At 45.4% G+C, this 15,651-nt stretch overlaps 1 protein-coding gene across 2 annotated transcripts in view; it reads right to left on the bottom strand.

Annotated features, from left to right (window-relative positions):
* Nucleotides 1-15,651, bottom strand: part of LOC126416770 (zinc finger CCCH domain-containing protein 13) — a 386,118-nt gene that overhangs the window by 315,426 nt on the left and 55,041 nt on the right. The window contains exon 2 of one of the 2 annotated variants that reach the window (XM_050084619.1): nucleotides 10,174-10,476. The exons of the other annotated variant lie outside the window; for it this stretch is intronic. Within the exon in view, the coding sequence (XP_049940576.1) occupies nucleotides 10,174-10,476 (303 nt within the window). The remainder of the gene's footprint in view (nucleotides 1-10,173; nucleotides 10,477-15,651) is intronic. 2 annotated transcript variants of the gene reach the window in all.

The raw sequence follows: 15,651 nt of genomic DNA, 5'->3' as shown, positions 1-15,651 counted from the left end.
AGTGGTTATTTTGTGAGAGATATGTGGGAGGAAGTAATATCTTGTCCGACTCTTCCCAGAAAGTGCTCTCTACATATTTCAATAGTACACCTCTCCGCGATGCACAACGCCTCTCTTGTAACGTCTCCCAATAGAATTTACTGACCGTCTCAGTAACGCTCTCGCGCCGATTAAACGATGCAGTGACAAAATGCGCCGCTCTTCGTTGGATCTTCTGTATCTCTTCTATCAGTCCTACCTGGTAAGGATCCCAGATGGATGAGCAGTACTCAAGAATCGGTCACACAAGCGCTTTGTATGACAGTACCTTGTGGATGGATTACGTTCCCTTAAGATTCTTATCTGCTTTTCCTGCTATTTGCTTTATGTTGTCATTGTATTTAAGGTCGCTCTGGATAGTTACTTCTAGATATTCTACGGTATAGACTGTTTTGAGGAATTCGTCATCAATAGCGTAGTTGTGCATTAGTGGATTTCTTTTTCTATGTATGCACAATATGTTACATTTATTTACGTTCAGGGTCAATTGCCAGAGCCTTCACCATTCATCAGTCCTTCACCATTCTGGAAATAGATACTGTCTGAATCGAAACATTTTTGAAAATCTGGAAAGACCGAGCTGGATTTCGTATGGTCGGCATGGTCGGAACCTTTGAAGGTCTCCATGGAGAATATTATTTACTTTCAAGTAGGTCACTGTGCTCTAATCCAGAATATATATTAGAAACTGGCTACAGATGGAGATGAGTATTGCAGAGGAATATTTTTGTGGATCAATGTCGCTGAACACACAAATGAAGGTCGCTGGAATGGTAGCCGACACGGAGATGGACAGTGGAAGCAGTGTGGGGTTGGAAGTGTGGGAGAGCCAGCGGATGACTGTGTCTTTGCGGGGTCTAAGGGGAAATACGGGCCCCGCAACGAACATGTGACGTCACACTAACCGCCTTGTACGACGTACATCACGAACGCTCGGCTACGTCCTGGTCCAGGCGGGAAATCAGTACGGCAGTGAAAAGTCACCCTATGAAGTCCTTACCTTTGCCATATGTTACCGGTAGCGTATGTGTCTATTTAAACGCGCAGCTACTAAACATTCATTTTTGGAACACAACCTACGACCAGCTTAGAGACAGAAGTGATGACACTTTCTGCAGGATCTGACCATCATTTTGTATGACAATGCTCCAGCACGTACAGTGCAAGCTGTTACTGATTTGTTTGACTGATGGGGCTGCTAAATGCTATACCACCTACTGCACTCCCCTGACTTAAGCCCTCGTGAGTTCAACTCGATTTCTAAACTGAAGGAAACACTTCACGGCATTCGCTTCAGAACTGCTACAAATTCGTCGGGAAATAGACCGCGCCGCTCGAACTGTCAACACAACTGGCACTGTTAAGAGAATCCTACGACTTCCACATCGCTGGCAACGGGTTATACACGATGCTGGTGACTTCTTTGAAGGTCAGTAAAACTTTAAAACACGTATCTATTCTGTACGAGCTGTAAATAAATAGTTGCCGCTATTAAAGTTCCAGCCCTCGTAGTAACTCGCTTCGTGCTGGACACGGTCGCACGACCTGCAGTGTCACGTGCTGTGACGCAGGCGCCGCTGTCTGTCGCTCTCGTGGCCCCCGTGTGCTTCCTAATGAGGTACGAGGCCTGGTGTGCTCAGACTCTTAGCGGGCGCCGTTTGAGGAAGTGTGAGCGTCCGAGCAGTCGCTACTGTTTGTACGTCCTGTTCGAGGCCTCCGAACCCGCTGAGTAGTCGTAGACCTCTGAAGTCGTGCGAAATCCCGCCTGGCCTTCAGGCGGACTGGCTTGGCCTTCAGAGCAGTCAGGCGTAATTATCTCTCAGTTTTCGTTAAGAACTCGATTCATTGTGGTCTGCATGCGGTGTAGGATGTTTACCGGAGCAGAGGCTATTTGTTCTCCGTAACTTCTGTCAATGAAACTGCCCCCTGTGCACACTCTGTGTGTAGCCAAGAGGGTTCGCGTAGGAGGAGCCGTGTATTGACTTACTGGCCGTTGCAGGAGAGCGCTGGCCCACGTTCTCTCTTGTGTGGGCGGTAATCGGCGAACTAGGACATGCTTTGTACCTCTGTATTTCCATCTATACTCCGCAAGCCATCTTACGGTGAGTGGCGGAGCGTACTTTGTGTACCGGATTTCGAATGCAGTCAGCAGGTACTAGTTCGGTGACGTAGTGCCATTTAGCTGAGGTGTATCGAATTGGTTGTCTGTCCCTCCGGTACCTAGGGGTCAGTGAGTGGCTGTCTCTCTAAATAAATCAGTAAGTGGATCGAAATAGCATATCCAGACACTCTGGGATGATAATGGCATTGAAACAGAGGATGACACGCGTAAAGCTGAAATACTAAACACCTTTTTCCAAAGCTGTTTCACAGAGGAAGACCGCACTGCAGTTCCTTCTGTAAATCCTCGCACAAACGAAAAAATGGTTGACATCGAAATAAGTGTCCAAGGAATAGAAAAGCAACAGAAATCACTCAACAGAGGGAAGTCCACTGGATCTGACGGGATACCAATTCGATTCTACACACAGTACGCGAAAGAACTTGCCCCCCTTCTAACAGCCGTGTACCGCAAGTCTCTAGAGGAACGGAAGGTTCCAAATGATTGGAAACGAGCACAGGTAGTTACAGTTTTCAAGAAGGGTCGTCGAGCAGATGCGCAAAACTATAGGAATATATATCTCTGACATCGATCTGTTGTAGAATTTTAGAACATGTTTTTTGATAGTGTATCATTCATTTCTGGAAATCCAGAATCTACTCTGTAGGAATCAACATGGATTCCGGAAACAGCGATCGTGTGAGACCCAACGCTTTATGTTCATGAGAAACAGAAAATATTAAATACAGGCTCCCAGGTAGATGCCATTTTCCTTGACTTCCGGAAGGCGTTCGATACAGTTCCGCACTGTCACCTGATAAACAAAGTAAGAGCCTAGGGAATAGCAGACCAGGCAGTATTAGAAAATTGCAGCGAAATGCAGGAAGATCTGCAGCGCATAGGCACTTGGTGCAGGGAGTGGCAACTGACCCTTAACATAGACAAATGTAATGTATTGCGAATACATAGAAAGAAGGATCCTTTGTTGTATAATTATATGATAGCGGAACAAACACTGGTAGCAGTTACTTCTGCAAAATATCTGGTAGTATGCGTACGGAACGATTTGAAGTGGAATGATCATATAAAATTAATTGTTGGTAAGGCGGGTGCCAGGTTGAGATTCATTGGGAGAGTGCTTAGAAAATGTAGTCCATCAACAAAGGAGGTGGCTTACAAAACATTCGTTCGACCTATACTTGAGTATTGCTCATCAGTGTGGGATCCGTACCAGGTCGGGTTGACAGAGGAGATAGAGAAGATCCAGAGAGGAGCGGCGCGTTTCGTCACAGGGTTATTTGGTAAGCGTGATAGCGTTACGGAGATGTTTAGCAAAGTGGAAGACTCTGCAAGAGAGGCACTCTGCGTCGCGGTGTAGCTTGCTGTCCAGGTTTCGAGAGGGTGCGTTTCTGGATGAGGTAACGAATATATTGCGTCCCCCTACTTATACCTCCCGAGGAGATCACGAATGTAAAGTTAGAGGGATTCGAGCGCGCACGGAAGCTTTCAGACAGTCGTTCTTCCCGCGAACCATATGCGACTGGAACAAGAAAGGGAGGTAATGACAGTGGCATGTAAAGTGCCCTCCGCCACACACCGTTGGGTGGCTTACGGAGTATAAATTTAGATATAGATGTAGAAGATTTTAAAAGTTTAGAACAAGGTTGCGTGGGTGCCACCGAGGGTTTTGCCGAGCTTGGGGTGGGGTTTGTAACACCGAAAATGCAGGATGCATGGCACCTGCTACCGATATGTAAATTTTTTTGCCGGATTGTATGTAAATATTTGTAATTTAAATGCCTTCTTTTAATAATTAAGGACATTCCTTCACTGTTTGTGTGAATTTAGGTAGAAGTCTGTTGACATTTCATTGTATTTATCTGTGTCTTACTGTGAAACTTATAAGCTCTGGGAAAAAAACCAAAGGAATTGTTATTTGCAACGACTCGCAACGACAATAGGAGTGCTTGTGCGTTGAAAAATCTTTGGGTAGAGAGTTGTTGTGCGGATCGCGTGGAGAGAGAGAGAGACAGGTTCCAGTGCTTGTAGTGTGCGAAAGTGTGGTGTTAACGATCTCGTAGTAGAGACTACCATTTTCGGCGGCATCATGTACGATCGCCGGCCAGATGTCTAGAAGGAGTAAGGACAGTGGACGGGCGGAAGATGCTGTATTAATTACGATTGCCCGTTCCTGTAATTAGCCATGCTCCACAAGATGCTACCGTCTTCAACAACAGCTGCAGTTCCAGCAACACAGATTCGTCGTCGGCTCAGAGTTTCGTCGTATGCACAGCACTGAAGTAAAACTGTTCATAGGTAGAAAGTATTAACGGCTAACCCAGCAGTACAACTCAATGTGAGTTGATTGATAAAATGTATTTAAATAAGAATCAGTTAAACTTAGGGGGATTGTGTCCTCATTGTTACCAAGCAGTGCCCTTGTTCCTTTTTTTCCTTATATGCTAACGAGTGTCATAAGAAACAAATTGCATACTTACAGCCAATTTATTAATGAATAATTTCACTTTTAAGAATTTTAGCCTCAGTCTACTTTCAATAATTCTTTACAACACAGGCTTCAGTTTATGAGTAAAGTAAAGCAATTTCATTTTTCAAGTTTGAGAATCAATCACTGGAAATAATCCAAATCTAAAGAAATGCACAAATTAAGAGTGCAGAAGTTTTATTTATTTTACATGTAGCTTGGAGCACATGGCTGTTTGATTTGGTACGTATTCTATTACGTATTTCTGTTGAAGTCAGTAAAAAAAGGCTCAGTTGTTCAGACAATAATTTGAAATCCAATTTGCGAAATAAGTAACTGCAAAGTGAAAAGTGCTTGCTTGTTTCTCTAAATTTATTGGATGACGTTACGTTGAGGTCACTGAAAGTCATTGTTCACGTAACGAAGTTCAATGCTAACATACAGTTTAATTGCATATTTTCAAATCATTACTCGATTGTTTTTTTTTTTTTTCAAAATTTTATGACAAACATAACGTAAGAGTGACTTCCCAGTTTTCTTTATCATTACATGCCCACTTAAAATTAGTGTCCAAAATAGTGACAACCTTCAGTTGCCACGTCAGTGTTTAATAATACATGTTCTTCTTTCCCATCATCTTGTACAGGATTTTTGATGTAAGTTGCCCTAAAGGGCTGGCGACTGTTAATTATTTCCTTTTCGTTGATTAGTGTAACTTTTGGATTTATTATCAATGGTACCCCTTTCCTGTCCAGTGTTGGTCGTGAGTGTATGCACAAAATAACTTTCAATTTTCCAAATTATAACCCTGTTCGGTTTAATTACTTTTCATTTTTAGTAGACTTTTCCATCAGAAGGGTCTGTTGTACACTTTCCTCCTACATATCGGTATTATTTCTTCGGGAAAGCAGGATAGGCCGATTAGTAAGGGGGAGGTTACAATATGTCATAGGGGAACCCCTTCCCGTGTTTTATTCAGTCACGTGTCACTGTGATGCCGCCCCCCCGCCCCTATCATCACGTCACAGGACAGAGAGAAACAGGAGTGCTGAAAAGGCATAAACATCCTTTGGTGCTTTGGATCACGTTCAAATTTCGTTGAATGGTCTTTAACGGTTTCTGGTGGTTCCACTCTGTACGTCAGAGCAAAACGTGTACGGCAGAGCAAAAACTGGCCGAGCTACATTCCAGATGGCTGCGATCATGTTTATTGCGATTGTAGACACACAATGTCCTTAGGGCAGGGCTGAATCGTCCAGGAGGTGCGAGCAGTGTCCAAGGTTGTCAAGGAAGTCTTCCTGTTGGTCATCGCACTGCGAACTGTCGTTTTCCACAGCGAAACGTGTGGGAATGAATGCCCCAAGGGAAGGGTTTGGTTTCATTGCTGCCTTTTATGCCACCCCTGAGACCTTTTCGTGCCGATTCTGAGCGGCGGTCTGTCTGAAATGTTTTTCTCGGCCACCTATAAGATAACGCGTGATTTCAACCCTGGAAGTTGTGGTTCGATGTCCACCGCAGAGGTGTCAAGAGAAGGGGTGAAATATGGGTAACAGGAGGTATGACGACTTTTGCATCGTACGAAACGTCCACGGTTGCGTTGACCAGAATTGTGGTGAAATCTGATGCTAACGTGACATCATTAACCCACTTTACACCTCACACGAACTTCAGGGCTGTGGCCTTTTTTCCACTTGAACCGACTGCTTGCTGTTTGGAGCGTTTCCGAGCCAGAGGGTGACGTCGCAGCGCGCGCACCGTGCATATGAGAGAGCGGTTTATTGGTTGACTCTTCTAGGAACGTCCACTCGGGGGACTTCAACAGCAGACCGCACCGTGATGCAGAGTGCCTCTCTTGCAGCGTTTGCCACTCTGTCCGTGACGCTTTCGCGCAAGCTAAACAAACCTATGCTGCTCCTCTTTGGATGTTCTCTATTTCGTTTGTCAATCTTATCTTGCCCGCGAATGGCAAAGGTCCCGAGTTCGAGTCCCGGTCCGGATACAATTTTAATCTGCCAGTAAGTTTCATATCAGAGCACGCTTCGCTGCAGAGTGAAGATCTCATTCCGAAAGCGTATTTTTGGAAAATAACGGAAAAAAGGAAAAATAATCCTTTCCAGCGGTAGTCCTATGCGTAAATTAAATTTATGCAAAGTTTATATCTTGTAATCAGGATAGTCTTTTTGGATCACCGTGTATTTCATATCGGAAGACGATGACTGTCGACAAATGGGATCAAATTTTTAGGACCACCCTGTGTTTCGCGTCGGCAGTCGATGACCGTCGAGTAATTGGATGAATCGTCTTTGAACATGTCAGTAGACGTTGAGCCTCAAGCAATCGGATGAATCTTTTTGGGGCACCCTGTGTTTCATGTCGAGAAATCGGATGACTCGTTTTGCAACACCTTGTGTTTCATGTCGCTAGACGCTGACCCTCAAGAAATCGGATGAATCTGCTTTGAAACACCCTGCGGTTCACTTCAACAGTAGTTGTGTCTCAAGAAATCGGATGCGTCTGTTCGGAACACCATGTCTTTAACGTCAGCTAACGTCGAGTTTCGAGGAATCGTATGAACCTTTTAGGAAAATCCTATGTTTCACGTCATAAGGCGCTGAACCTCGAGCAATATGCTGAATCTTTTTTCGAACAACCAGTGTTTCATGTCAGCAGGGTTTAACCTCGACCAGTGGGTTGAATCTTTCCTGGGACACCCTGTGTTTCATGTCATCAGATGTTGATCTCGTGAAATCGTCTGAGTCTTTCTGGAACACACTGTCTTTCATGTCGATAGACCTCGTGCCTCATAAAATACACTCCTGGAAATTGAAATAAGAACACCGTGAATTCATTGTCCCAGGAAGGGGAAACTTTATTGACACATTCCTGGGGTCAGATACATCACATGATCACACTGACAGAACCACAGGCACATAGACACAGGCAACAGAGCATGCACAATGTCGGCACTAGTACAGTGTATATCCACCTTTCGCAGCAATGCCGGCTGCTATTCTCCCATGGAGACGATCGTAGAGATGCTGGATGTAGTCCTGTGGAACGGCTTGCCATGCCATTTCCACCTGGCGCCTCAGTTGGACCAGCGTTCGTGCTGGACGTGCAGACCGCGTGAGACGACGCTTCATCCAGTCCCAAACATGCTCAATGGGGGACAGATCCGGAGATCTTGCTGGCCAGGGTAGTTGACTTACACCTTCTAGAGCACGTTGGGTGGCACGGGATACATGCGGACGTGCATTGTCCTGTTGGAACAGCAAGTTCCCTTGCCGGTCTAGGAATGGTAGAACGATGGGTTCGATGACGGTTTGGATGTACCGTGCACTATTCAGTGTCCCCTCGACGATCACCAGTGGTGTACGGCCAGTGTAGGAGATCGCTCCCCACACCATGATGCCGGGTGTTGGCCCTGTGTGCCTCGGTCGTATGCAGTCCTGATTGTGGCGCTCACCTGCACGGCGCCAAACGCGCATACGACCATCATTGGCACCAAGGCAGAAGCGACTCTCATCGCTGAAGACGACACGTCTCCATTCGTCCCTCCATTCACGCCTGTCGCTACACCACTGGAGGCGGGCTGCACGATGTTGGGGCGTGAGCGGAAGACGGCCTAACGGTGTGCGGGACCGTAGCCCAGCTTCATGGAGACGGTTGCGAATGGTCCTCGCCGATACCCCAGGAGCAACAGTGTCCCTAATTTGCTGGGAAGTGGCGGTGCGGTCCCCTACGGCATTGCGTAGGATCCTACGGTCTTGGCGTGCATCCGTGCGTCGCTGCGGTCCGGTCCCAGGTCGACGGGGACGTGCACCTTCCGCCGACCACTGGCGACAACATCGATGTACTGTGGAGACCTCACGCCCCACGTGTTGAGCAATTCGGCGGTACGTCCACCCGGCCTCCCGCATGCCCACTATACGCCCTCGCTCAAAGTCCGTCAACTGCACATACGGTTCACGTCCACGCTGTCGCGGCATGCTACTAGTGTTAAAGACTGCAATGGAGCTCCGTATGCCACGGCAAACTGGCTGACACTGACGGCGGCGGTGCACAAATGCTGCGCAGCTAGCGCCATTCGACGGCCAACACGGCGGTTCCTGGTGTGTCCGCTGTGCCGTGCGTGTGATCATTGCTTGTACAGCCCTCTCGCAGTGTCCGGAGCAAGTATGGTGGGTCTGACACACCGGTGTCAATGTGTTCTTTTTTCCATTTCCAGGAGTGTAGAATTGATGTTTTCAAAATGTAAGGAGGGTTTGGGCCTTATGAAATCCAATTAATCGTATTGAAACTTCCTTTATTTTACAGAATGTCAAATCAGACACCTTTCAGCCGTCCAGTTCCCAGACTGTTATTTTATTTGGCCACCTGCCAATGGAGGTTGAAATACTTTTGAATGCATTACGGGAACAGCAGTGATCAATGTTTTATAAATAATTACTATTAAAAACAGTCTTGGTCACGATTTATTTAACAAGGTGACCGGTTTCGACCACTACTGTGGTCATCTTCAGACCATTGAGTAGGAACGTCTTTCTGTTGGAGAATCACTACTAATGATGGCTGCATCAAGCATAAATCTACAGATGCCGGACTGGCCCCTATTTTGACCGGAACCGAGGTTGGACTCTTCGTACACATCGGTCAGGGGGCCTAAAGATGGCTTAGTGAATCACCGAAACTGGTAGCCAAATCAAATAACAGTCTGGAAATTAGACGGCTGAAAGGTGTTTGATCTGGCATTCTGTACTGAAGAGCGAGTCCCACAACAGTCTCTGAAAAGATGGACATACAGAGTCGTCTATTCCATGTCAGTAGACCTAGAGCAGGGGTCACCAAACTTTTTAGTTGGCGGGCCACATTGACTCCTCCACGAAGTCACAAGGACCAAGATCTACCTAGTGGGATTAAAGCACCCTAGCGCTCCATGATCACCGTAATGTAAGGCTAAAGGAAAGATGAAATCGCAAAAATCTAAGGTTGTGGGAATAGCTATTACTGAAACGAACTTCGATTTTTATTTAATTACATAATTTTTATTGGTGAGCGTACCTGACCGAAATTCTGGCGTATTTTATTATGGCGAATTTCACCGACAAAAAAGTATGTCACTGCACATTCTTCACGAAAGCGTCCTGCAAAGTTAACGAAATCTCAAAATCATTGTTAGTAACACTATTACTGCAAGACGTAATAGAGGTAGAGTATGTCAACGCATTGTTATTTCAAGCAGCGCAACAATAAATTTAGTTATGTAGTCTTGTAGCGAGTAGCAGAGCCAATGTCGCGGCGTATTGGTCGCGATAGGCCACCAAACTCAATTGTTGTCAGTATAGGTACCACCTCAAATATTTGGCGGGCCGGATACCGGGGATGTCCGGCCAGCTAACGCGGGCCGGTTTGCTGGCTCTCGCGGGCCGGCTTCGGCCGCGGGCCGTAGTTTGGAGACCCCTGACCTAGAGGCTCGAGAAATTCAACTAGTACTACGGAACCACTGTGCCAGTAGATGACAGAGTGCTGGCCAGTTAGTGCCGCTCACCTGCTGCCTCCTTGCGCCGCTTGGGCCTCTCGGGCTCTGCGGAGAGGTCAGTGAGGCTGGCGGAGAGCGGCTGCGCGGGTCCGCCGCCGTCTGCGGCGAGCCCCCTGGCCCTGCGGCCGCGGCCGGGCAGGCGCAGCGAGCGGAAGCCGTCGCCGAGGTCTACGCTGGCCGAGCAGTGCACGGCGTCCGCCTGCTGGAGCGCGCGCCGCGCCTCGGCCGCGCCCTCGCGACGCGACAGTCGACGCCGCACGGGCAGCCGCAAGCTGCCGCCCTCGCCAGGGACGCGCGGCGCCGCGACGGTGCCTGCAACGAGGGGGGGGCGCTGCTCAGCCGACTACTCTGGTGTCCGGAAATTTTCCGAGGTCGCATTTATTTTGCCACAAAACGGCATAAGCAAGTGATACTGAAGTAGAAACAATGTAAAGAATACAGAACATAAACAACTGCAACTTTTATTTATTTATTGTCTTTTTTGCATATGGTCACCAACTGGTGCCTTTTGCAAACGTCATAGCATTTTTATAAAATTTTTGTACAAACAGTAGGAATTTGCAATTCACATTGCAATGGTACTTGAATTACGTAACCATTACGGCACCTCAACTCAACCTCTCGATACCAGTAATATCCTACTGTGTGTCTGTAAAGTACTTGACATATTTCTGAGACAACATTCAGATTTGATTTCATTAATGTAGAAGTACTTTGATTCATCGATATGTTTATATTGCAATGATATTATTCTTATGTATATTCTTTCTTTTGTCACTATGATCTTTGACGTACTTGTAACTCGATTTTTGGGCGCGTAAGCGATTATTAGTTAGTAGTTAGAGAGTCGGACCTTGAGAAAGTCAAGTCTTGGACGTCATGTTGGAAAGACGCATAACGTAGTCAGCTTATAAAATGTGAACTTGAACAGTGAGGAAGATGTTTTCAAGTATGTTTTCCATTATGGAGTGATGTTTTCTGTGTTACGTTATATTGCAGCAAAAGTAATAAAAAAGAAGTGTAACTTAAATTCGGAGTGCTGATTAATTTTTTACATCACCATTGTCCCGCAAAGGTTTAATATTCAAGAATGGTTTGTGAAACACATCTATAAAACTTTTGAATATCGCATGATAAAACCTAGGCCTCTTTGCATCCGAGCTTGGAATCATCACCACCTAGATTTTCGTCGATTGAGCCATGATTTTACAACGAGACTAGCGTGGGAAACACGAAAAGATGAGTGCCTAGTTTATTCATTATTACATGAAATGACTTTATTAACTGTGCTCTAATGACACCTGCTACATAATAACTTTGTTGTTGCCCGAAGATGCAGTATTTAGTAGCGTGAGCAACACCATAATTATTATTAAATTTTGACCTTTGTTGTGGTAGGGTTGTTAGAACATTTACAAGAAGCCACTTAAGGGTGACACACTTGGCAATATATGGTAAAGTACTTCATAATGCAACATACAGTTGTTACATAGTATAGGTATCTGAATTTACAGCATGTTGTTACAAAAATAATATATATTAAAATCACCTCAGAATAGTACATCGTATAGATAGAAGAGTTAGGCCTACATTTAAGAATAGCTACATTTTAATATCAGTATTCATTCAGTGAGTACAAACATTTGAGAGTTAAGAATGATTTTAATTCCCTTTTGAATACTTTACCTCTGTGGCATCTTATAGCACTTGTCTGTTTATTAAACCATATCTTGCCTTTTATCCAAGGACTATGATCTGTTGTCTTTAGTTCTGTTTCTGAAGAAGCAATCTTTTTGTCTTGTGTTATGGGTATTCACGTCAGAGCACTTAGCTTCATTATTTTTATGGTCCACAAAGAATGTTATCACTTTGTACTGATACAAAGAGTATACTGTTAGATATTTATGTTGTACAAAGGTTTCCCCACATGAATCTCTGTATCCTAGTCGATGCATGGTCCTGATTGCTCTTTTCTGCCGTGTTAGGATTCTGTTCATGTGTCTATCAGCAGCACATCCCCATAACTCTACTCCATAATTAATATATGCAAATATAGTCCCATAATAAGCAGGTTTTAATGTTTGTCCAGAGACTTATTTTGATAGTTTGCTAATTAAGTGCAGTGAACTGCTGATTTTATTGCATACAACATTGGTATGTTCTACCCATCTAAGATTTTCGTCTAGGTACATCCTCAAAAATTTACATTTGTCGGTGTCTACTTTTTCAGATGCCACTTATATTATCAATACAGATTTGGTGTGAAATACCAAGTTTAAATGGTAATAGCCGGGATTTGCTAATATTGACTTTTAGACCTTGATCATGGAAGTAAGTGGTTGTTTGACTTAAGCCATAAGTTGCAGCCAATGTCAAGTCATTAGTTTGTTTGCAAAAGAACAAAAGTGAGGTATCATCTGCATAACTTACTAGTTGGGAGTGCAGAGGTGCCTCTAAATCATTAATGTAGACCACGAAAAGGAAAGGGCCCAATACGGAGCCCTAAGGTGCACCTTGTTTTACTGTTTCATAGCTGGATTGGAAATGTTTGATCTGACCATTAATTTCATAACTCAGCTTTGTACACTGCCTATGATTGGTTAGATAAGTGATCAGCTTGCAAAAATGTAGATTCTGACAACTGTTGGTTGGTTGGTTTGGGGAAGGAGACCAGACAGCGAGGTCATCGGTCTCATTGGATTAGGGAAGGACGGGGAAGGAAGTCGGCCGTGCCCTTTGAAGGGAACCATCCCGGCATTTGCCTGGAGCGATTTAGGGAAATCACGGAAAACCTAAATCAGGATGGCCGGACGCGGGATTGAACCGTCGTCCTCTGACAACTGTTAACGTGCTCAATATGGGGTGCGACCACCTCTGACACCAATACAGGCCTGACAAAGACGGGACATGCTGTGAATGACGCCATGAATCTCAGATTGAGGCAATAACGCCCATTCGTCCTGCAGAGCTGCTGACAAGTCTTGGAGAGTGGTTGGTGGATGCTGACGTGGTGCAGCCCGTCTCCCTAGTGCATCCCAGACACGCTCTATGGGTTTCACAGCGGGAGAGCGAGCAGGTCATGCCATGCTTCCAATACCTTCCGTTTCCAAGAAAACATCAACTACCACTGCTTTAGCCGGTCAAGCATTATCGTCCACCAGTACGAAGTCTGGCCCAGAGCACCTCGTAACAACTGCACGTGAGGTCCCAAGATGGCATTACGATACCTGACAGCAATTAAACCCTGGCGAATCACCTGTGCAGTTTGATAAAGAGATGTTCGAGTCGTCAGCATAAACCGTGCCCACACAATTAGGCATCGTCCTCGATATCGGTCTCTTCACACAACGTATGGGTCCAGAAATCGTGCTACACGTGCCCTCCAGATGCGAATCCGCTGAGAATCACTCTCCAGACCAAATCGGGACCTATCTGCGAAAAAAACATTGGCCAACCGTTCGGCCGCCCAGGTGGCATGTTGACGGCTCCACTCTAGACAGGCCACAGGTAAAGAGACAGCAGGTCTCCAACAACAAAGGCCACTCTGCTGAAGTATTCTGTTCAGCGTTTGCCTTGATACGACACGTCCAGGGGGTGCTGTGAGGTTAGATGCCAGTTGAAGTGCAGTACTGACACTGTACCGTCGTGCCCTTACAGCCAAATAACGGTCCTAGTCTCAGGGATACAGTTTCGGTCTCTATAAACTGTTGCCTCATCCGAGAAACAACAGAACGATTCACATTAAGCCATCGGACCACATCAGTTTGCCACTCTGCTGCTTCCATTCTTCCTACGGCCCTCCACAGCAGAGACTCTGTAGGTGTGTGCTCTATGCCACACTGCACCGTCTCTGATTCTGCACCCAGCGATTGTGGATGTGGGACTACCATGCAAACACTACCGCGCTTGATAACTGCCCTGACGTCATTGCTGGCGTGGTTGTCCGTTGATCGGAATGCCATCTTCCTTGCACAACATGATCGTAACGACATCTGTTGACAGTTTGTATGATCATATCGTGAGTTCCAAACAGGACGAGCTTGTTGCTTTTATTTTGGACCACAGCGTACATTACATTTAAGCCAAATGATAGTAGAGTCCCGAAAGCTGTATCAGGCAAGGTACAAGCAGTCAACAAGAATGGGTTTAATCCTTTGGAGAACAACAGCCACTGTCTTCAGAAGGCACTTTTGGAACCAGGGAGCAACGGTTCAAAAGTTCAAATGGCTCTGAGCACTATGGGACTTAACTTAGAACTACTTAAACCTAACTAACCTAAGAACATCACACACATCCATGCCCGAGGCAGGATTCGAACCTGCGACCGTAGCGGTCGCGCGGTTCCAAACTGTATCGCCTAGGACCGCTCGGCCACTCCGGCCGGTAGCTATGGTTCAGATATTGGGAAGTCCTAGAGAAGCACTTCCATAACAAACGGAGTCGGTTAAGAGCCACAAAATTACTTCTCAATGGAAAACAAAACAAAAAAAGAGAGAGAGAGAGATAAAACAACCTATGAATATGCCGAGTACAACAGTACTAACAAAGGGAGGCCACGGCGTTGGGATCACGGAGTTACTTCAAACTTTGTGGATCTTCAATATGCCGTTAAAAGAACGTAAGTAGTAAGCTGCACTACACTGGCAATTCTGAAAAAATCGCAAGAGAAGTTTTACGCGTCTCTTATATAAATGATGTTCCTGTGCGAAGATCCCGGCTGCAAGAAGTCATTGTGGTCAGGCGATTAGCGTTAATGCGTTGCTAGAAGATCATGGACGAGGCGAAGTCCTCGCGCGTTGACTCCTGCTCACTCTGCCTGCGCGCTCCATCTGCCGGCAGGCGATGCCTGCAACTCTTATCACACCTCCGCACCTTCTCCCTCTTTATCTACGGCCTCACACCTCTTAGCTTACTTTTAGTACTATTGTTATTATTTCTCTCCACATCTTGTTAATAAAGGCTTTTGCACGCCTTGTTACAGTGTAATCTCTTATGTTGGTTCCGCCGAATGGATGGCCATCCTGTTGTATTTATGCTTGCACAAATAAAGATGTTTTGCTTCCTTAACCCGTTGCCTGCATAAAAAGGTTCGAATCCTGCCAAAACGTATTATTAAATCTTTTTTTTCATCACTGGTCAGATTGTTTAATTTATGACATTTGAGTGGTAATATAACGAAAAAAAAAAACCACGTGCATTTTCATGAAGTTGTAGTGAATTTCGTGTGTTATTTGACTATTTACTATTTGTCATTAAATTTTCAGGGACGGGGGACAAGCTTGGAAAGCCCAAGCCAAACCACGATAGATAATGATGCGAATGACGTTATTCACAATCAGTAATACAGTAAGTCACAATTTTGCCAGACCAAAAGAGTGATATAAATTACTTATTGAACGTGCTCTCGGCCTCACACGTTGCAAGACGGTATTTGACATACAGACGTGGAAAACTTAAATTGAAATTTCATGCAAATAAATGTGTATT

Source organism: Schistocerca serialis, chromosome 8, assembly GCF_023864345.2.
Source record: "Schistocerca serialis cubense isolate TAMUIC-IGC-003099 chromosome 8, iqSchSeri2.2, whole genome shotgun sequence".
Classification (NCBI taxonomy): Eukaryota; Metazoa; Arthropoda; class Insecta; order Orthoptera; family Acrididae; genus Schistocerca; species Schistocerca serialis.
This window is presented reverse-complemented; position numbering and strand designations above follow the sequence as displayed.